General features: G+C 33.1%; 1 protein-coding gene across 11 annotated transcripts in view; it reads left to right on the forward strand.

Annotated features, from left to right (window-relative positions):
- Positions 1-21,782, forward strand: part of LOC126751793 (microtubule-associated protein Jupiter) — a 224,408-nt gene that overhangs the window by 196,577 nt on the left and 6,049 nt on the right. For 7 of the 11 annotated variants that reach the window (XM_050462537.1, XM_050462370.1, XM_050462701.1 and 4 more), the window contains 2 exons: positions 16,648-16,781; positions 18,756-18,788. In XM_050462537.1, coding sequence (XP_050318494.1) covers positions 16,648-16,781; positions 18,756-18,788 — 167 coding nt within the window. The remainder of the gene's footprint in view (positions 1-16,647; positions 16,782-18,755; positions 18,789-21,782) is intronic. The other 4 variants (XM_050462621.1, XM_050462955.1, XM_050463028.1 and 1 more) reach the window with 1 other exon arrangement.

A 21,782-nucleotide genomic window follows, 5' to 3' on the forward strand; every position in this document is an offset into this window, starting at 1 on the left:
GTATGTATATCGCAAGGTGGCCAGAAAGATAATAAAAAAACTGTTTTTTTCACGTCTTTTAATTGCTTTAAGACTACAACTTATTTTATACTTGTATATGAAGCATATTTCCTCAATTTTGACGTACAATTTCTGGAATGCATGCGAGTTTAAGTTATTTGAGGGGTTAGGCCAGTCTAAAAACCTCAAAGAAAGAAAAAAGTACTCAACATTGACTCTTTGAGTATTCATTAAGCATGCATTTGAGTGTATAAAAAATATATAAAAATATATATTGGAAACAAAATGACAACACAAAGATGCTGTTCCATAAGTGCCTAATTACCTGCAGACATTTGTATATTTGTAAATTTTTGCAAGTATTGCATTTAATAATATTTTTTCTGCAACTGTCTGCTTTTTGTTGCCTTTTTTTTCATTCCTAGTCTTTCAAACGCAGCTGTTAGCACGCATGCGCAACACTTTGTAACCAAAAAACTGCGCAACTAAAGCATTAAGCTATGAATAAATGTGTTTGTATGTATTTACAATTGTTTGTGCAACCATTCAGACAATCGTTCACTCACTCACTTAGCCATGCCACTCTGCTGCTTGGCTGTCAGTTAGTCGACATGCCGCTTAGTCTAGTTGATTTTGTCATGGTATAGTCTAGTCATGTACTTGTGTGCGTGTGACTGTCTGACTGACGTTGTGCCATCATTAACACCAGCAGTGGTCATAAATCAGCGTGACAAACATGTTGCAAAAATGCATATGAAGATTTGTATCCAGGTATGATTGACACTCATACGCCATGGTAAACAAATAATAAAAACGTATGTATGTGTATAAATTGCGAATAAATGCATATCTCATTTTCAGCTTACATAAGCATCTTAAATGTTTTTCCTCTTTATTTTTGTTTTTGTAATTTCTATACCAGCGTACTCCTTTGTAATATGATCCACTTCTTTACTACTCTAGTGTACTTATGGCGCATGCCCAGCCAGATCTTTTAATTATTTTTTCTCTTTTTCTGCAAGCATGCCTTGATGGCATTTATCACTTGCTTCCAGCGCTATCCTCCAGCCACTTCAGCTTTCATTTGTTACATCGATGATGACTTTTCTTCAATTTTCTATTTTTTTTTTTTTTTAACTTCTCTCCTTGCTCAACTCTTCTTCTCCATTTAATGTCATATTTCCGTCTCGTATATTTATACCCTGAACAGGGTATATTAAGTTTGTCACGAAGTTTGTAACATCCAGAAGGAATCGTCGGAGACCCTATAAAATATATATATAAATGATCAGTATGTCGAGCTGAGTCGATTCAGCCATGTCCGTCTGTCTGTCTGTCTGTTTTTAAGATATCGTTTTGAAATTTTGCAAACGTCATTTTCTCTTCAAGAAACTGCTCATTTGTCGGAACGGCCAAATTTGATATATTCACGACCACTATAAGAAATTGTTCATAACTAGCTGCCATACAAACTGAACGATCGGAATCAAATGCTTGTATGGAAAACTTTCACATTTGACAAGATATATTCACGAAATTTGGTATATATTACTTTCTAAAGCAACAATGTAATCTCCGAAGAAATTGATCAGATCGGTTAACTATAGCATATAGCTTCCATACAAACTGAACACATAGTTACTAACAGAAATGCACCTGTGAAGGGTGCAACCGAAGTTAACGTTTTTTCTTGTTTTTATAATATTTATTAGCTTTTAAGACATTATTTAGTTGATTGCTATTTGTTGGTAGTTGGTGGTTGTCAACAGCAGCAAAGTTTTTCTCATCATAATGTCAACATTGGGTTGGTCATCATGTATTTATTGTCTTTTCATTGACGTCAATTCACTTTCATTGTTACATGATTATTACTTTGCATATTTTCATTGTTTTTCCTTTTATTATTTGGTAGTTCATTGACAGCTGATAGAAAAATGTTAATTTTTTTTGTGTAACAGTATTTTTTCCTCCCGACGGTTCGATAATTAACTCATATTTGTATTTCCCTTTTTTGTTTTTTTTCCGCTGGAGATCTTTACTGTGAGTTAACAGCTACCCGAAAATAGAAAACTTAGTTATAGACTAGAGATATAATAAATACATTAGTTCTTCAAACTCTTATGTTAAAAACAGTTTGAGAGACATAGAGAACCCCAATTCTTTTTCTATATTTGGTAAAGAATTGTTTCTTTCCGAACCAAAAAAAAAAAAACTTTTAGAAATCCTTTAGTTTCAAACAGCTTTCATGAAGTTCCACTATAAAAAGACATCCAAATACTCACTTGTATCGAATTCAACACGCTAGCTTTTTAGCTGCTTTCACATGTAAAATTTTGACCAGAGAGCACCACTGAAAATTAACGAGCAGCTTAATGGTGATTCGAATACGAAATAGAACACTACTGCACGTCATTTTCTTTTTCGTATGTGAACAGTTAAGTTCTTGTAAAGAATCTTTTATACATATATATGTATATATGAAGGGTTTTTCTTGTTTTTAGATAATATTCTTGGTATATGAGCCTAAAACATTCACCAAAACTAAACTGTTCTAGCAAAAGATATTTAAAGAAGGCTTATAAATTACAAACATTCCAACCCTCGTTCCATTTCCATAAATGCCATGGACGATTTATATGAAATTTTTGTATGCCCTGACTGTCAAACACTTATTGTTGCTTGCACAAAGGTTTCGGAATGTAGTTGAAGTGCAAGAGTCAATGCAATATCTATCAAATCCGTTCTGGTTTATGGCGTTTTATAATGTTTGATAAAATTAAAATTTGTCTTGAATATTCCTTTAATACTTGCATATATAGCATGTATTTATGTATTTAAAATTAAAATTTTAATTGTAATCAATTACTAATGGTAATAAAAAATGTAAATACCATGGTACAGTATATGAAAAATCCCTTTGTCTAACCTCAATTCGTAATTGCTATAATTATCACTGCAATAATATTAACACTAAAAAGAATGACGCCAGAGCACCACAGTATTTAACATTTAAGTGCATTCTTTCACATTGAATGCCTTTCTTGTCTCAACATGGCTTATGGACACTTAAAACTAGGCAAAAAAGAAAATATTAAAGCGCAAACAAAATCAAATATTTGCTTTCTTTATTGTTGCTATCATTGTTTGCGTGGCGCCTAAGGCAAAACACTTCGATTGAATTGCTTTCCTTAGTGCCGCAATTAACCTTGATGGTAGGCATTGATGGCAGCTCTGTGGCTTGCTTGGCATTCGAGTGCTGACTTTCAAGCGCCTTCTGTTGTGGTAGCTTACACTTGTGGCATTTATAGCGCCGATGATGTTATAGCCATTTTTAGATATTGCGCTGTTGCTGTTGACATTAGTGGTATTGAAGGCAAGTTGTTGCATTTTATAGTTAGGTTTTTAAACTCTCATGTCTTTTTTCATTGATTTTGTCACAATTTTTTTAGATTTGCTGTGGCTATTGTCACACTGAAATAGGCATTGAAAGATATTTATATTGATCAGTGAATTTATAGATTATAAATGTAAAGTAATATTTTACTACAAAAAAAAGTGATAGGGAACTGTGTGAATGTTAGTTATAAAAACTAAAATATTTTATGGTAAAAATTGTATTAATTGAATAAATATCGATACTCGAGGTGGTGAGAAAAATTAAAAAATAAAATAATTTAGTATATAAAATTGACAACTGACCCAGAAATATTTCTTTCAAACTATAAATATTTATTTTTTGTTCATACTGTTTTCAAAAAAAAACTATATTGAGATATATTTAGCTAATAAATTAAAAATTATGGACTTTATGAAAAGTCTCAACAGAATACATTGATTTTGCCACGAAGTTTACGTATGAAAGCCTAAGAAGAGTCTTTTTAGCCATAATGTTCGTCTGTCTGCATATATCGGAACAAGTCTCTTAGTTTTTGAAATATTTTTTTTTTTTACTTTTTTTATTGTAATTAATTTTTTAAATTTATTTTTTTTTTTATTTTTATTTATTTTTTTTTTTATTTTTTATTTATTTTTTTTTTTATTTTTTTTTTTTTTTTTTTTTATATTTTTTTTTTATTTATTTTTTTATTAATTTGTTTCAATTTAAATTTTTTCTTACTTTATTTTTTTTTTTTTTAATTTTAATTTGTTCTCTAACACTTTTCAAGAACTTCGAAGATGAAAGACTATGTACAATAAAATATTGCCTTAATCGTGTTCGAAAGATTCGAGTAGTTGACATTACAATCAATCCCAATAAACGACATTTAAGCAGGAGCGTAAGTTTATATACAAATGAATATATCTAGCGCTGATAAATTGAACGCTAATTAGAATATGTTTGTATGTATGTTTGTATATATTAGCCAGGTGATGACAGCCAGTAAATTGGCAATAAAAATATGCCATTTACACCCATATTATAGTTATGACTTTCGCCAACTACAGCACACAGCGAAAAATAAAGTGGCTTGTAGCAACATCAATCATGCTGATGCGTAGGTTTATCTTATATGCCACTAGGTGTACGGCAATATATCTCATACTCCCATATACATATGTACATATACAAATCTATCTTCTTCCCAGCGCTATTTTGCACCGACTAAGCCTCTGTCATTTCTTTCTAACGGCGCTTTCAAGTGACCGCCAACTTGCCACAACTATTACTTTCCTTTCAAACCTGCAACATGCGACTTGCAACGCTTTCCTTCATCATTTACCATTTAATCTTACTGCCAAACCTTTTATCTCTTGGCAGCGCTTAATTAAATGACTATTTTCTTCTAGCAGTTTTGAGATTAAAAGCGCGCGACCGCACTCACATTGCATGTGTGCAACATGCGGTGGAGCGGGGCGATGTGCTTGCAAACGAAAGGCTAGTAAAATGCACTAATTACCGCCTAGTACGCAGCTGCGGCGGCGCAGCATTGTTAGTGATGGCAATAACTAACCAACAAGCGAATGCCCACTATTTGCCGGCAGCTCTATAGTTATATTAGTTAGTTGTTGTAATTAGCAACAGTCATGCGCCGGCAGTCAACAAGTCACCAAGTGCACTTGTACTCATAACTTCTCTGTATCTAACAAAGTAAATGATAGTGTTATAACCACTCACCAGATAGATGCTTGAGCCTTGCGGACCAACCCACATCCTCTCCGCCGCAGGCCACGCATGCTCCGTCTGTGCCGCTGCCACACCGGCACTCAGCCACTCAATTTTCCTTAATTACTCGCATAAGTAAATTCGTATCGCAGCAGCTAGCCGCCAGTTGACTTAGTGGCGCATAGTTTTCGCTTTCTAATCTTTAACATCTTTCACTGGCGTGGTTGCGGTTGGCTTTTGACCACGCAGCCGCATAACAAACCGACCAAACTGTCTCACTCTAATAGCGGCATTGCATTAATGCGCCTGCTCGACGCTGCAGCCGTTGTGTCACTTATGCTCACTAAACTCATCAATTTTTGATCTTTCAAAATTGTTCCGCTTCCATGACATACATGCATACTTACAGTTATAGATGAATGTACCCACATATGTACTTATGTATTTAAGTATGTGTACCGATAGTGGCGCTGTATCTTTTAGCCGACTCTTGCGTGCGGCGCACCTTGTTCGCATGTGAAAGGATCTCGTACGGCTGTTTAATGTTTGTTGTTGTTTTTGTATAGTCGTAGTTATGGCGTCCACTTTGTTATTAATAGCTGCCAAAGTGACCATTTAACTGAAATATATTTATTAACAAGCATTCAACAAGAAATGCACGTGCAACATAGTTTAACCAACTCTTGCCGAGACTTTTTCTTCCGATCCATTAAAGGTGTTGATTGAAGTGACTCCATTATGGGCCCATAACCTGTGGGACACCAGATTACAAACATTTTACTTAATTCACTCAATCATTTGCTTCAATTATCCGCCTCACTTAATGAATTGCGTCCAATTTAGCGCATATTTTTTCCAATTTTAACTCATTTCATTTTAAATGTTCCAATATATTACGTGTTTTTTCTTTCCCCCATAAATTTCCGAAAATGTTGTTACGTTATTTTGCATTTTAGGTGACGATATATAGGTCGTTTGATGTCCGATGGATTTGTCCTATTTTAAGAAAAAAAAAACCTAAAAATTGCATGGTAAAAATTTATATCAAGGTCTGTTCTGAAAATAACGGAAATATTAAAATTTAAATTTCGCGGGTTTGGAGAGTCCAATTGCAATTGAAGTAATTTATAGCTGTATTCATTGCTTACTTTGTCTGTAACAGACGCGGACAAGACAAGGTTAGACAGACGTGTTTTTTATGAACTTGGTGAATTTCATTTTTTAAAACATTACACTTTGTGGCTTGTTCGTTAATTCATGGTCAAAAACAATACTGTAACGATGCAAAAATTAACAAAAATTAAGATAACCGTAGTTTTTCAAGATAAATGAAAACCGTTGAAAAAGCCGAGGCTTTCCCAAAAATAAAGTTTGAGCAGGGTTTCGACGATTGGAAGTAACACTGTCATACTGTGATGGCGACAACATTAATGTACACAAATGTTTCAAAAATAGAAATCCCGTTATTCCGTTTCTTTTGTATAGAAAGCTGCTTCAAAGATTTTCGAAAATTATGTTAATAGCCAAAGAGATCTCCAAACAGTAACACCTAACAAATAATATAGAACCGACAAAACAAATGCTGACAAATAAATAAAATATATGAAAGTTGGCCAGCACTCGCTCAACCTCCTTCCAAGTTAAGAATATCCTAAATCTATTTTCTACATACGCAATTTTGAGGATTTGCTAATGTTTCTGGTTCTTTTAGACCATAGAAATCATATAAGGGAGATCTGTTCATGTTCAAATAAGTAACTTTATTTTTGCAATTTGAAATCTTGAAACTAACAGCAGCTTTTTTTCATATAATTTTCTTTTACAAAAGTTATAGTCTTAAATTTATATCTCAGAAGGCCAGATGGCTCATATGGAAGGTAGAAACTTACAACCATCTCATTTCACCTTCCACCTTCTTTATCACTTTAGTGCCATTCTTTCCACAATTAAAAGTTATACTAAGGAAATGTCGATATAAGAGTTCAATAGACCTTTTATTCTTCTTCATTTCTACATTACTAAAGAAACGCTTGCCGCGAAAACTTTTCCAGTCGCTTACACTACTTCTCGTGGCTTGTGCCATTCCGCATGAAACCTGCAATTAAACTCTTACCCATTTTAAACGCCTCAATTTTTCTCGCTTCCAACTCAGCTTATGTTTCTTCGTCTCTGTTTTAGTTAGGTACAAAGTGAGGTGCTTTACCTCTGAATTCACACAATTTTCTTTAATATTTTATTTAAATGTACGTATATACATATGTGTGTGTAATGTAGCACACAGGTCAAAGCCATAAGGCGTAAAATTCATTTCAATTTGAATTTACCAAATTTTATGTTACCATTTTGTTACTCTTCTAGCTACATTTATATGTGAATATGTATGTATATATAATGACCGTTACTTAAATTATAGCCCAGTGGGGTTATTTACTTTGGATTTTTATGAAGCACATTTTGTGGAACTGAGCCCATGGAAGTGAAAAAATCTAAAAATACTCAAAAAGTATCTGCAATATAAGGTGTCTAACCTGTGAGCTTTTGAAAATTTCATTAATATTTATATAAATATTTTAGATTCGGATGTTGCTAAGAAATTGCATATAATGACTGCACTTTACATTGAATTCGCAAATATACATACATATGTAGAAATGTAGTAGGTGTTCAACAAAAATCTTTCATTGGTGTAACCCATAATCTTCTTTTCTCGTATGAAACTAAACCCAAGACGATTTCAGTTTGTTCGGTAACTTTAACTGTAGTTTTAGACATAACCGCAAAGTGTGATTATATGAGACAGGTGATTCTTCGGTTATTGTTCTAAATAGATTGTGAACAAGATCTCACAGGTAGTTGGTTCTTTAGGAAACAGTTGAGTAAATTGATAGGTGGACACCATGAATACGAAATTAGAAAAAGCTAAGAACGTTTAAATGATGTAATAATAATACTGCATAGACTTTAAAAGGCGACGTAAGTCTGTCTGCATTTCATCAGATTGGAGAGTAGCGAATCGAATAAACGACTATCATAATTAAATGGACAAGAGCAATCTTTACTGAGAAATCACCATATTATTGTTGAATTCTACACATATGTATGTATATTACATCGTAAAACATTTAATACAATTTGGTAGATGATATCTAAGTATATATCTAAACACAGTTACACAGAAACCTCGATATAACGAACATTAATAAACCCTAAATATAAATATCAATCATTTGAAATTGTGCTTAAATACTCGATAAAAAATTATATTTTTCGAGATTTTTGTCGTATATAAATACTCTATAGATATAAATGGAAATGTGAAATATGAACTCCTTCAAAATATATTCATGGTTACTATATTATTATCAAAAAATAACCAAAACCGAAATGTTATTATAATCTCCTACAGTGTATTTTACGATCTTAGGTTAGGTTACCATATGGAGTTCAGTTGCTAGGTCCAAGAGGAGCAGTCATTCTTTAGAAAGCCTGCGCTTGACGCGACTTTTAACAGACTCTGCAGCCTCACTATCGATGCCTCCTCTAGTGTATCATACCATGGGGACCCCAGATGCTGGCAGCGTAGTCTTGCCAATGCGGTTCAATAGCACAAGAGATACTGGATTGTTTCCCTGTTGCCCTGTTCTAGACATTTTCTGTAGTCTTCTCCATCTGTCAGCCCCATTCTGCGGGCATGGGTCGCCACGACACAGTGACCAGTTAGTATTTCAATCATGTTACTACAGTCTCTTCTTTCGAGTGCCAATAGGAATTTGCTCTCCGGTACCCTCTGCCGATGTCGTCGTATAGACAATGCATTGGTTTCCCAATGTTGATCACGTTTTCGGATGTTAGCCGTACACCATTCTTAGCAACCGCGTCCACTATTTCATTGCCATCGAAGTGAAGTTACTTAATTCTGGCAATACTTTCCAGTGCTGCCCTGCTTCCCAAGACACTTCTGACCGATATGCGATGTGAGATTACTGCTGTCTACGTAGATGTTAACTCTAGAATTGCCTGCAGGTGCATTAGAAGCCAGCTCCCGCGGCTTTCGCAATAGTAAAGACCTCAGCTTAAAATATACCGCAGAGGTCCGGCAACTTAAAGGTTGCCTTATACCTAACTCCCGCACCAACTCTATCGTCCATTTTCGAACCATCCGTATAGAGAGTACTGCGTGTAGCAAATATACATCCACAAAAACAATTTTCACAAAGATTTTTCTAAGTTGGGTCAAAAAATCTTGTGATTGATCAAGGCTACCATATGACGTTGTACGACATTACAAATCCCTGGTTGTTAAGCAAACTGTAAAGAGAGACTATAAAAGAGTAGTAAAATTGTAAATATATAAAAAATAAAATAAAACGCTAAAACTTTCGGGAACAGTACAAAAATAATTATATTCCCAACTTAAACCACTCAATAACAAAACACGTGCTTGGCACTCAATTTATTTATTTCGCATTTCGTCAAAACCGCTTATAGCCCTGACAAACGAGCAAAATTAATACGCATTAAGCAATGCTAATACACATTGAAATTTTATGGTGACAGACGGCAGACTTGTGCATTTAGACAGCTGATTGTGAAATTTGTTTATTTATTAAAAAAAAAGTGAAATAAAAATGAATAAGAGAAATTATTAATAGAAATTTTGGTATTTTTGGAAAATTAATATATAAATTTAACGAAAAAATACGTTTATTATTAAAGATAATAGAGTGAAATTAAAAGCAATAATTGATTGTAATGCGGAAAAAGTGTGGGAAAAAGTTAAGAATATTGAAAAAATGGATAGCAAACTGTGCGTTGTTTATTTTCTGCCATCTAAAAATATTAAAATTTGTTTTTGTTAATATACTTACACATAATTTAATTAGCAATATAAAACTGCTTACCTCTGATGCTGTAAACGCAAAGGAGGCGACAGACTTCAAGCGACATCCGTCAAAAAATAGCAAAAAATCGGCCATTTTTGAGCAGTGTTGCCTACTCAAATTTAGTAAATTCAGCTAAATGCACTAAATTCTTGTGCATTACAAATTTGCATTAACATGGGTCAAATGCGCAAGTAAATGTAAATTAAGCCTGCCAATGCAAATTAGCGCTGTCGTCTGTCAGGGCTATTAGTAGCCAATTTTTTAATCGGTAGTGTTTTTTTTTCAATCGTAGCGATGTACATACACATATGTATCAATAGCAGCCTCGTAAAACTAAATCCAAACCCTTAACTAAGCTGTTATATCAAGGTTTCACTGTATAAAAAATAGGCTCCTAAATTATTTACATAATAATATAAATCATTTTTGCTGCTGGATCAAATTTATGTGTTCAAAATATGAAAATCTTGTCATTGATAAATCAAACACCATGAAAAGTAGATTTGATTAAAGCCGGGTTAACAAGTTTATTAAATCATAAATATCTTAACAGTAATTTGTCCATGCCACATCCAGTAATGAGTTGCTATAAATTGTAGAAATTAATCCGGTAACCTACCTAAAGGCGTGTATATAAAAATATATATTTATTTGCCAGAAATGCACCGATGCGAGGCAAACTATTTAGCTTTTTGATTTATTCATTAGTAAAAGCGCTAAATTTCCATTCTAAACGAAGATAAAACATAACTTATGTGCTAACTGTATCAGGTGCGCTATAGGCTATGGATGTGATCCAAGCAACTACAGACAGACTTACATGCATATTTTCACAACGATGCCTCTCCAAGGGTGGCGTTAAGAAAGCAAGCGCTGCGCCACAAATAAACCGCGCTAAAGCTATGAACGCGCTTGTCTGTGCTCTGACCGAAACGATGCGCCTGCGCACATGTGCACCGCCAATGGGGTCGTTTGCATTGCCCGCTGTGCGTGCATGCACCGACAGCGCGCGCAGTGCAGCTTATTATTGCTTTATTTTATGTGTGCACAATCTAGCAAATCAAAAGCTGCAGAAAAAAATATTAAAATTAAAAAGCAAATAAATTGGGCGCGAATATGAAATTGCTGGTGCAAACAAGCAAGCAAAATTGGCATAGAAAATTCAGGCAAGCAAAAAAGTGTTACGAATGCCAACCAAACAGTTATTTTGCACTTGCGTGTTTATGTATGTTTCTATGTATAAAATACAGACCCAGTAGGGTAAAAATCAGTTTATGATTTGCAAAAAAAAAATTTAAAAAAATATTTTTTTGGGATTGATTTAAGCGTTACATTAGCTTATATTTAGCGAATTCTTTACCATAGTTAAGTAAGAGGTTTCAGGTGATCTAAATCTAGGGTACATTATTTTTTCCTTTCAGTTGCGCCATCTCACACCCTTGAAAAATGTGACGCCTGCACCGTCTCAGGTGATTTTTTCATCAGCCAATTCGCATAGTAGAGACCTGCTCCATGTCATTTTTAGTTGGCCGCTCATGGCCTTCGTTTTTACGATGTTTTTCTCTAGTGCGACAATAACAGCCAGCTCCATTATTTTATTGACATTTTTTGTATATCGGCAAGTTTGTGCAATAGTATGCAAATGTCATCTGCAAAGTCCATAGTGATTCTCAGTAGTTCAGAACATTCCTGCAGGGACCTTTGTAAGGTGTAGACGAACTTCATACATATGTATATTTGTTGCACAGCTTGTCGCTGCACATGCGCGCCGTTAAAGTTCAAAGTCGTTGGAGCATCATTTGTTGCAGTGAAATAAGGATAAACACATACATACATACATATAACCATTCAATAGATAAAAAAAGCAACAGGAAAACATAATGAAGTGTGGCGCTGCCTGTGCGCCGACCACTGCGCCTGACATTTGGTAGCAAATTTGCAACAGAATTTCGGTGCGCAAATTCCAAACAAACATAAAACAAGTCATTCGGTAGCGCGATGGCTGCAACAAGCCAGCTGATGAAGCGCACAAAATGTTGGCAGCTGCTTGAAAATAATTTTCTTTGGAATGCATGCCACAGTCATGTGCAACATAGCTACTTGGGTGCCCATAAAGCGCTGCGCAAGGGTCAGCACCGTGTCTGTCTCCTTTGTTGCTCATAATAAACTCGTGTTTATTCATATTTTTCGCGTTTGCATTTTACTCTTTTACACATTTGTTGTTTTTTGTAGCGCACAAAAATATTTCATGCCACACAAAGGTGTCATACGTGCCAACAACGCATTGCCAAAAGCGCACCTCAAAGCGAGTGTGAAATATCGTTGATTATACTCGTAACTGTCTTAGGTGTATGCATGCGACTTCTGCACATTTTCGATTGCCAAAAGCAATGAGCCAAAGACAAACCTATCATAAAGTATTCAAATGTGTATGCAGTATATGAAAGCTTCTTTGAGTTGCCATACGTCAGCTAGGGTGCGGCTCTTAGAAGCCTCAACGAATTGATTTTTTCTTTTCGTCTTTTTCACTTTCGTCGCAGCTTTCTTTAGATTGCCTTTCTTTCGCCCAGACATATCGTTTATCATCGTTTTTACAATAACTCGCGGAATTACCTGCCTGTCTGGGTCTGACACCTCGCGCATTATTTATGAATACAAATCGAGAAAAGTGTTATGCTAGTCAGGCATTTCGGCTAGACGATGCAGTAATTGCAAGATAATTTCGTAAAAATAAAAAAGGGAAGTAATATTAAAATTTAAAATTGTATAGATAAATATGTAGGAATGGAGAGATACTTATTTAGACACATCTTGAGTTGTCAGCCCTATAAGGAAGTCTACGGTTGATAATAATATTATTTCTTGTTACGTGAAGAGGGCATTCAGGCATCGCCTTTATTAAGAAACTCGATAATAGTTTTATATCCTATCTTCTCCGTGTGATTTAACTACTATATTTTATTTGAAACCGAAGCTTGAAAGAAATCGAACACCGAATTTTTTCTCATTCTCTCACATTTGAGAAAATTTTACAGGCCCAGACTGGATCTTATGCAAAAACAAGTATTTAAAACACTTTAACTTGACATATATAATACAACTAATTATGTAAGTTATAGAAATTACAGTTGCACACGGAAAATTTCTTAATATCCTCTGGCCCAATTTTCCTGCAGGGGATCTTTGGATCAAAATAAGCATATAGTATATGTATGTATGTACTTTTTAATTGAAAGCACTTACATTTATGCCAAGTAATTAATAAAAAATGCTAATAAAAATGCAGAAAAGAGGACAGCAATTGTGAATGCAGAAACGTCCAAAAGTCATAAACCCCGATTGCCACGCCAAGTTGCACGTTAGGCCAAATTGGGTTCGCTATGATGTATTAAAAAATATTTTCGTGCGAAAACTGCTATGTGTCTTTACATTTATTTCACAGCCGACGAAATAAACAATTATGTGTTTTCTTATGCTAATATTTAACTTCCGTCATTTCTCCCCTTTTTTGGTGAAATAAATGAAAGTCTCTTGTATGTATAATTATTTATACATAAGATAAGGTTTATTAAAATTGGATAATGATAGTGAGTATCCCCGATATTAGTGCCACAAAATTAACAACCCTAACCTGTATTATGTATGTGCCACCAATTAAACCAACAAACTAAGCAAATACCTTTTAAAAAGTCATTAAACTTTATGTTAAGCACTTTTTAATTAGTTAGAAGTTTAATTATGTAAGAAGGTAAATTAACCTCACTTTTCTCAAACCATTCTCCACAACTTTAATTTGGTTTACAAAAATCGTTCTTAAGAATATTGTGAGTTAGTGATCTTGCATGAACAACGGTAATATTTTTCCCATTTTGGGCGTTAATTAACAAATTTTATGCTATAGTTTTGTTATAGTTGGCAACTCTATTGAAAAATTTTACATGTAATTTGATGTCTACATATTTTGTAGTAGATATTTTCAATGGTTCCGATAATTGGCAATTCTATTCAAAAATATTATATTATATATAGTAATTTGATACTTTTCAAAAAGCAGTATGAAACACTTATTTTTTATACACATTTTGTAGTTTTTTTTTTTAATTTTGTCACATATAGTAGTTGGCAACCCTATTGAAAAATTTTACATAATAACTTTCGAAAATCTTTTTGAAACGCTTGGTTTTGCTATGTATTTTGCGGGAGATATTTTTATTGGCTCCGATAGTTGGCAATTCCGTTCAAAAATATTATATTATGTATAGTAATTTGATACTTTTCAAAAAGCATTTTGAAAAACTTAACTTAAAACAGTCATTTTTTCAATTGTTCCAATAGTTGGTAACTCTGTGATTTTTGTGACATTTGTATTATTTAAAATTTTTTTTCGATCGTTGGCAACTTTATTCAAAATATTCAACTTTTCAAAAAGCATTTTGAAACGCCTAGTTTTTGCTGCACATTTTTTAATATTGGTATTATTTTTATTATTTTTTCGATAGTTGGCAACTATGTTCAAATATTAAGCATACTTTTCAAAAAACAACGTTTATGTTTGTTACATATTTTGACTATTTTAAATTCGATAATTGGCAACTCTACTACGTCCTCGAATGCTATAACAGTTAATAATCCATTTACATATTTATAAAATTATTTAAAAATGTTTATTATTTTCTTTCGCATAAATTGTTATGTTCGAATTATCTATAACTTGCAGCTTGCATAATCAAATTATTCAGCAACAGACAACATTGCAACAACAGTCTCAAGCGGAAGCAAAGCACAGTGTTGCACAGTTTGCAAAGAAAAATTAAATAGTGTCGGTATATAGTACATATATATGTATGTACGTATGTATGTGTGTGTGTGTATGTGTGTCAGTAATTATGCTGGTTTTCTAGTTCAGATTCTTTGAATGCACAGTTGCATGTGCATAACAACAACAATTTTACCTGTACGCGCTACTGGATTCGCATCGCTGCCTTAAATCTCATAAAACCATGAAATTAACTACAGTTTCCGTTCAAACAACACCAACAACAGCGACGACGGCGACGACGATGGCAACAAAACTCACAGCAGCAGTCCAATTGCAACAACATCACTGCGCTGGTCATCGTCATTACCGCAAATGTTGTGGCGGTGTTAATGATGATGTGCCGTTCTGTTGCAGGCTGGTGCTGTTGATGTTGCCTCTGCTGTTGCTTGCTGCTGTTATTTGTTGCAATCGCAGCTGATGATGATATTGCTCACACGCTTTACTTTGGCTAATGCGAATTGGTGCCACCGCAGGGTGGAGCCACAAGTATGAAGTCGAGCGTTTTTTAGGAGCAGAAACGCAACAGCGAAGTGCCAAAATGCACCTGCTGTTGCATCAACTATTTAACTGCATTTCTACGCTTCGCTGATTGTCTAATTCTTGAGCATAAAGTTGCTGGCCGACCACTGTTCCTTTGATTGCCAACTAAGTTTGATCTATTTTTTTTTTATTATTTTCACTGCCTTCATTTGCTGTTGTTATTGTATTATTTCACTTGTAAGCTTGTTGTACTATAAGTGGCACTATTTCGCAGCGCTATCAGTTTACCATCTTATTGTTGCAGTTTGTAATAGCTATTTCATAGTAATTGCGCAGTTGTTGCCTTTTCTCGTTATTCTTTCGGCGTTGCTGTTGTTGTTCTGGTATTTTCTGCGCTGCAATTAAATGCAACAAGCACATTAGGCCACTTGCAATGGTCACTGACTCGCATAAAGCTTGCCATACTTACGGTCGAGCTAATTACTCATTAACCGAAGAGCATGCTTCGTCGATCTTAAAATTTATGCAGGCGCACACAGAAGCAAATACATACCTACATACATATATAAAGATTTCTTCAAGATCGGTCACAGGTGCATTGAGATGTACTACGAAAATTTAAAGCCATGAAATTGCATTGCACTACTTGCAAGTTTAAATTGTACTTCTTTTTGTATAATTTTATTATAATTATTATTAAAATAAAGAAATGCTTAACCGGCATGAAATATTTAACACAGAATTAAATTGACCATTGTGGCTGAAAAATTCGTATCATTTGTAGGGGATAAAAGCCACTAGAATCGAATACTTCGAATTGGTTACGTATCCAACCAAAGCATTCTCTGTATGTAAGTATACCTCAGCGACTTTTTTCTGTCCTCAGGCCTTATAAAAAATAGTCACAGCAAGAAATTTCCGAAATTATTGCAAAAATTTCTAAAAATTTAATGCGCAAATAAAAAGTCTCCAAAACCCAAAATTTTCTCCAAATAAAAAATTCAGACAAAATATACTACAAATGATTACACAAAAAAAAGAATACACACCAAAAGCGAAGTGTGAATATAGCTTTCGATTTTGGATTTCTTTCTAAACAATATTCATTTCCTAAAAACCATGAGAATTCAGATTTTTGACATTTTAATTTTTAACGACTTGATGTCTACCAACTTTTCTTTTACCATGACATACTCTTAGACTAGTTATCGGAGACTAGAAACAATATAGTGGACACATTACTTACTATAATATTAAAAATTTTTATTAATTCAAAACTTTAAATTAAGTCAAAAAAGTTACATTATGCATTAATAACAATTGTAATTCCTAAATTAAATTTAAATTCTTTTTCTTTTCAGGGTCTTAAGGCCTCCAGGCGGTGGCACTAGCGACATATTCGGCGGTGACCTTCCACAAACTCCACGCAACGTGAAAAATCACATGCAATCGAATATTTTCTCATGTGACAAAAATGGCGCTATCAAAAATAACGGTATGTTGAAATTACAACACAATAAATAACGACACATTATTTTAGATGTATATTTTACGTAAGTCTTTTAATATTAAATTATATTTATCAACTTAGACTATTTGTTATTGGTCTATTAGTTATAAGTATATAAATAAAATATAAAAAAAAATATTACATATTACATATTAGAAAGAAATTAACGCTTCGTTTACATTGCGGCATAAACTCGAGTCGAGTTAGTAATTTTCGTGTTCAGAATTAAACATGCATTTCCTTAACCTTAAACATTTTATCTTTCGTTCGCTTTAAAAAGGACTTGTTGAATAGAAAATTTTCAGTTGTTTGAACAATTAGCCAAGAATTGAATTTTAGCCGTCCTGTTGACCGTTTTTGCTAGTTCTATGTATTTATGAAAGTCGTCTATATATGATGATTTTAGAACGACGTTCATAAACACTAATCCTTAAGGAGAGAGGTAAGGTTTTAAAGCCAAAAAAAATGATATATTTGTGTTTGTTTGCGGCGACATAAGTAATATAATTTTATTAAATTTAATGACATATTATTGTACAACTTTTGAAGTATACTAGAAAAAAATGAAATGATTCAATGAAAAATATTAATAAATAAGCCTGTGACGGTGAATCTCCAGAGGCGCCTTGAAAAAAAGTGGTTTAGCGGTGAATATTATAACTCGTTACCGAATCATCTGAAACAAAAAAATTTATATGGGTTTTAAAGGTGATGTATTTCTCGAGGTAATCAGAAAGAGTTTTTTTTAATATTTTTTGCAGCACTTGGTAGTAAAAAGTGTGATTTTAGCTAAAAAAAAACTCCATCTGATTACCTGTTGATTTATGTGAAGAAGTAATGTTCAAATTTTCAAAAGGATCGGTTCAGTAGATTTTGAGTTCTAATGCTCACGAACTTCAAAAATAACGTTTTCGGGAAAATCGATTTGAAATTTCAAAAGTTTGAAAGTCAGGTATCACGGCCGGTCGTTTAAAACGCTGTAACTCCATTAGTTTGAAAATTTGTACACAATATTCTCGGCATATTGGTCGTTTAGAAAAAAAATTAAAAAAAAAAAATGCAAAACAAAAATTTAAAACCTTGACCTGCCCTCCCCCCCTTAACTTGAGTTTGTGGCGCAGCATGAGTGTGCTAAAAACCTCAAACAGATAATTAAAAAAATTGAAAGAGGAAATTAATATTTGTAAGTACTATGTATTATATTTTGCAAATAAAATAATTTTAAATTACTTTTTTTTGTTAGGTAAATATTTTTGAAATATTTTTTATTAATATAAATTAGCGACAAATGTTTAAATTAGCATTTAATAATGTACAAATGCAAAGATATTTTCCAGAAATAGCATAAATAAAGTTTATGAATATATATACATATGTATAAATAAGACCGCACACATACATATATATTTAGCATTTCTCAAACAAGCTACATATAGATTAACATAAATATTTTAAGTTATTTTTAGCAGTTATAAACTGTTATTATTGGTAATGTTATATATTTTATTATGTATTACTCTTAGGCTACATAGATACATATAACTTTCTTTTCCTCTGCTTTGATGCTTTCCTATTCACATTTAAGAAAATATACCTTCTAGTTTTCCCTCAAGAGATAGTAAAATAAACTTAAAAAATTATGCTACCTACATACATACATCAATAGTGTACAGATTTTGTATTTTTATATAATATGAATTTCATTTATAGCTTTTAATTTGTTACTATATTCAATACGTCAATATTATTGTGGTATGTTTCCGCGCTGTGTAAATATGCAATTTGCAATGCTAAAGTATTTTTAATTTTTTAATAATTAATACTTTAAATTTTTAAGTGTTGTTCATATTTTGTCAGTAAATTTCATAGAAAGCTCAAAACGTTAAAACAATTAATTAAATGTGAAACATTTTATTTTTTCTTGTTTTTTCTTTATTTCTTTTCTTCATGCCTTTGCAGTACGACAAGGAGCTCACAGATTCTATTTCATTGGTACCTAAATATTTGTCTCTTTGTAAAGCATATCAAGTTTTTAATTGTTACATATTTTTTATGGTTTACCATTCGTTGTTGTTACTGTTTACTATTGTTGTTGTTGGTTCAAAATAATTCCACCCAAAACACCTTAAAAAGCAAATGGGTTTCCAATAGTTCAAAGCAATATATATTTTTTATAATATTTAATTTTTTAATTTTGTTCCTAACCTAAAATATAAAACGGCAACTTTGTTACACCACAACTGGTACTAAAATCCCAAATTTTCCACCCAAATCAATTTTAATTAGTACAAATAGACAAACGAAATGGTTGGTCGACTTGTTGAGAGTTTTTAAATGATTTTAATTGAAAAAGTTGTCAAAGGACTTTCTTAGCATTGAAACTGCATAACAATATTTTCGGTCATTCAGCGCTTATTCAGCTGAAGAAATTGTTAGCTGAATAAAGCTTTCAATGTCGCAGTCTACAAAGAAAATTATCACTGCTCAAAGCTACGACATTCAGCACATTATTCAGTTTCTGATGTGTGATGACTGAATATCATACTATTCAGCTGAATAAAGCGCATAATGCCAAAGCGTCTAAAAGACTGATATGCAGTTGCAGCCTTATTTCGTTTGTTGCTATTTTTGGATACACCTTTTAATTCACGAACACTTTTTTAGGCTTTTAACCTTTTTATAAACGCATACTAACTTTTTGGTTTACTTTTTAATTTTTTCTCTATTTTAAGTTTATAAAAATGTTTAGGTGTAATATACCATAAACTCAAAAGCTCAATACGGTTGAAAGACCTTTTTCCCCTCAGAGTTTTTCTAGTTACTTTATTTTAATTTCATTTGTAATTGGTTTTGCTTTAGCTTGAAAGGGTTAAATCTTGGTTAAAAATTAATATAATACCGCAGATACGAATTCATTGCAATATCCTCCCCAAAGTTCGAAAGTATCCCGTTTCAACCAGTAAATCCAAGGACTTCTTATTAGAAAGTAAATCTCTAGATATTCTAAATAATAGTTTAAAAGCTTGGTTATGGTATCTAATGAAACTCAAAAATTTTAGCTTGATAAAACAAAACTTGTTCGGTAAAATCTATCTATCCAATATCAAATCGCTTATTTGTAAGCAAAAATAATCGAAATCAAAACGAAGGTTTAAAACCGATCGCAAATAACTGTTTTAACATATGTACAAATTTCAAAACAAATCTTAAATCAGTCCTACTGCACTCAAATGCGTAGAAAGTAAGTTGATCCATAATTTAGACATTTCTACAAACACACTCATAATACCAGGGTCGGTTTACCTTTTAAGCGCATGGCTGGCATTTAGCAATAAAACCGCAAATTACGACTGCATAAATAAAAAGCTTATAAAAGTCTCTTCAACTGCACGAACATTTTGCCGGAATTAACGTGGACAGTAATTGGCATTAAATCGTTAAACGATGCGCACGCTAACGAAGGCGTAAAATCGCGCTCATTTAACCGCCTCAGGACGATTGAATGAGTGAGTGAAAATGCAACGCTGACTTTGACAATGACAGTGAAATGAGCGGCAGCAATGACCGACAGAAGCTGCGCCTACTTGTAATTTCAGTAATGCGGCGGCATGGTTTGTAGCACGCGCCTCATAAAAAAATTACTAAATTGTGGTGAAACGGGATTATAACCGCTAAACATAAAATTGGATTTTTTGCTATCCCGATCGCAATTCTTATTTCCTCCCACTCATAGAAATGCAGTATTGCAGCTTATATGCAAGCTTAGACATGAACTAACTGTTCGATTTTTTTGGTAACTTATGACGGCTACTAAACTTAAAGTATCTGAAATATATCGAATGTATAATTTTCACTTACTATGCCTTTAATGCCATAGTTTGAATAACACGCTATTATCCAGCTAAATTTGGCACCAACACCTACTTATCAATCCCCCTCATACTTGAAGGTTAGTTTCATTGAGTTCGTATAATATAATTCACCAGAATTTTGCGGCAAAATCTATTTCATCCGCTTTTATATATCTACAAGTATTAGCAGCTGCACGGTATATTATTGCCAGTTTCATAGTAGTTGTTGCCCTTCAATCTGCCACACTTTGTCTAAGCGCAGCTTGTTGGACGATCCACTAGCATTGCTGAAATTATAGGTTTTGAACTATTATTGCCGCTTTCAAATTAGTCAAGCTGCTAAACTCAAAAGAAAAGTTGCAAAAAAGTTGAAAGGAAATAATATACCCTTCGGAAACAGTTAAAATACTTTAATATATAAATATGACTTGACAGTGATATTTCAAATACTTCCTTATTATTATTATCTTGCTGAGTATTACTTTGTATTCAACTAGATTTTCTTAAAAATTAATTTAAAAAAATATTTTAGCATTTTTTGAAAACAGATTGTAAATTTGTGATTATGAAGATCTGGTACATAGCTAAATCGAACGTAAATTCTTGAGTACTGAAAATATTGATTAAATCAGCACGACGAGCTAACATAAATCGTTATGTCCATTGTATACCTATAAGCAAACTAGTCCCTCAATCTTTGAGAATCGATCTGAATTTTTGCACACGTATTTTTTTGCTCAAAGATCTGCTCATTTCTCGGAACCGCCGATATCGGTCAACTTAGCATTTGGTTACCATACGAACTGATTGAGCAAAATCATCCGTTTCCACAACAGTCAAGTTTAAGTAATCGGAACGGACCCGGATTTTTATATCGCCAAGGACTCGGCACCATGCCACGAAATTTCTTCAGGAATGTTTTCTGCCGCTACAACAATAACAAAAACTAATCAAATTTATGTTCTTGTATGGAAAATTTTTTGTTTTGACAAAATATTTTCGCGAAATTTGAACTGATTATTATTTGGTAGTCGACAAAGTATTTTCGTATTTCTAATCAAACTTCAACTTATTATTTATTATTGTATATAATACTATGATATGTTTGTAAAAACATATTTTTTTGGTTCACTTA

Source organism: Bactrocera neohumeralis, chromosome 2 (assembly GCF_024586455.1).
Source record: "Bactrocera neohumeralis isolate Rockhampton chromosome 2, APGP_CSIRO_Bneo_wtdbg2-racon-allhic-juicebox.fasta_v2, whole genome shotgun sequence".
Taxonomy (NCBI): Eukaryota; Metazoa; Arthropoda; class Insecta; order Diptera; family Tephritidae; genus Bactrocera; species Bactrocera neohumeralis.